This window comes from Sinocyclocheilus rhinocerous, unplaced genomic scaffold, assembly GCF_001515625.1.
Source record: "Sinocyclocheilus rhinocerous isolate Xijiao unplaced genomic scaffold, SAMN03320098_v1.1 scaffold430, whole genome shotgun sequence".
Lineage (NCBI taxonomy): Eukaryota > Metazoa > Chordata > Actinopteri > Cypriniformes > Cyprinidae > Sinocyclocheilus > Sinocyclocheilus rhinocerous.
The window spans coordinates 1465391-1467458 of NW_015668442.1; the positions used below are offsets into that span (position 1 = coordinate 1465391).

At 47.3% G+C, this 2068-nt stretch overlaps 1 protein-coding gene across 1 annotated transcript in view; it reads right to left on the minus strand.

Moving 5' to 3' along the window:
• Positions 1 to 434: 434 nt before the first annotated feature.
• LOC107734022 (CMP-N-acetylneuraminate-beta-galactosamide-alpha-2,3-sialyltransferase 1-like) overlaps positions 435 to 2068 on the minus strand; it is a 13628-nt gene continuing 11994 nt past the window's right edge. Inside the window, exon 6 of the mRNA XM_016545877.1 lies at positions 435 to 906. Within this exon, the coding sequence (XP_016401363.1) occupies positions 435 to 906 (472 nt within the window). The remainder of the gene's footprint in view (positions 907 to 2068) is intronic.

Sequence of the window (2068 nt, forward strand, 5' to 3'; positions counted from 1 at the left end):
AATGTACCCAATATTGAACTGGCTGTCTGTCCAGCCACTCTCAAGCAAACCAACACAGAACTTTCAGCCCTGTCTGTCACAGCTCAAAAACCCACCTTTGAACCCTTAACCCTGCCTGTCATGAGCCCAGAAACTATAAATGCACTCCATGTTTGTCCCGTTAACCCTGTCACTGCCATAGAGACCATTCATTAACTGTCTGCTTGTTCTGTTTCCCCAAATGTGTCTGAACGGTCTGTCTTGCGAGTCCTAGTCTGTGAGCCCGTTTATGAGCTGTCTGACTGTCCAGTGTCAGTCTGTGAGACCATTTGTGAACTGTCTGCCTGTCCAATTTCAGTCAGTGATCCTGTTTATGAACTGTCTTCCTGTCCAGTTTCAGTCAATGAGCCAGATTTGGAAATGTATGCCTGTCCAGTTTCAGTCAGTGTGCTGGTTTATGAACTGTCTGCCCGTTCAGTGGTCACTAGTGAGATGAGGGATGAACTTCCTGTGCCCCCGCCTCGGTCCTTGAGACCGTGAATGTCTGTTTCTTGTGTCTCAGTTTTTCCCAGGTACCAGTCTCTGCCATGGGTTCCTGATCCGTCTGGTCCACCGTGGTGGTCTTCCGCTACGCTCTGCTGGTCTTCTGCTCCATCTGCTCCTGTCTGGTGGTCTGCTGCTCCGTCTGCTCCGCCGTGGTGATCTTCTGCTCTGTCTACTCCGGTCTGGTGGTCTGCTGCTCCGTCTGCTCTGCCGTGGTGGTCTTCTGCTCCGTCTGTTCCACCCTGGTGGGCTCCTGCTCTGTCTGCTCCACCATGGTGGACTTCTACTCTGCCGTGGGGATCTTCAGACCTGTCTGCTCTGCTCTGGTGGTCCTCAACTCCACTAGTACTGCCAGCTCCATTCTGGTTCCCTGCTCTGCCGGTCCTGCCTCAATCCCAAGGTCTAACACTTCCACATGGACCTGGCCCTCCATCCCTCCCCCTGTTTCCGCCTACGCTCCACTGCCCTCCTGGATTGTACTGTGGTTGGAGCGTCTGGAAGCCACTCTTTGGTGGGGGGGCTCTGTTATGAATCCTGTGCATGATCTTTCATCTACTCGCCACCAGAGGCCACCTTCTGATTACATTGACTCTCACACCACACAAACTGTTGCACATCACCCTGGACTACATTTCCCATGCTCCATTGCACTGACTGGACTCACCTGCAGCCAATCACACACACACTATATAACAACCACTCAAATCATCCTCTAATCGCAGAGTATTGTTTGCGTATATCACTCTCCTAGTGGTAGCACATTACGGAGCCAGTTTTCTGTCCTAGTCCTTAGTTCCTAGTCATAGTCTTGTCTTGCCTGCTTTCCTGTGTTACCCGATTCTTGCCTGTTTATCTTGGATTAACCCTTTGCCTTTCTGATTCTGACTGTGTTTGCACCTCGCCTGGACTATTGCTTGTCAAGCCCTCTGGATAACGTTCGCTGTCGACTGACTCATGCCCATTTTGGATTACTCTTTTGTCTTTCCCTCAATATACCTGTTTGCCATTGTCAGAACCTTGCCTGTTTTATGACCACGCCTTTAAATAAAAGCTTTGCAGATGAATCCGCACGTCTCACATTTCGCTTGCCCCATAACACTCGTACCGGCCGGTGTACGGATCTCATATTCACAAACTCGTCAGTCTTGGTCATTAGACAGAGGCGATTGACTAATGCTCTAGACTGCTCGTGCAATACTTAGCTCATTCTAGAATACTTTTATTAGTGCCCATATATCTGTAAACACTTAATTAAGGTAAGACTATATCTACCAGAGGTCATGACCATTACTATAGAACCAAGTTGACCAACTTAACTTCTTCTAAGTAGCTTTATATAATCATGCCGTGATTTCTCACGTACACTTAGTTAGAATAATATTACAATCATTTTTTAATATTTTTTAATTGCTAATATGTTCAAAAAAGCATCTATTATATAATATCCATTTCTGATGTAGCGCCGTTCATGTGAATCGGAACAGCAAAGTAAACTCAAAAATTGAGCCGACAGGAAACATCGATGTAGTACAGTATTGTTTCTGTC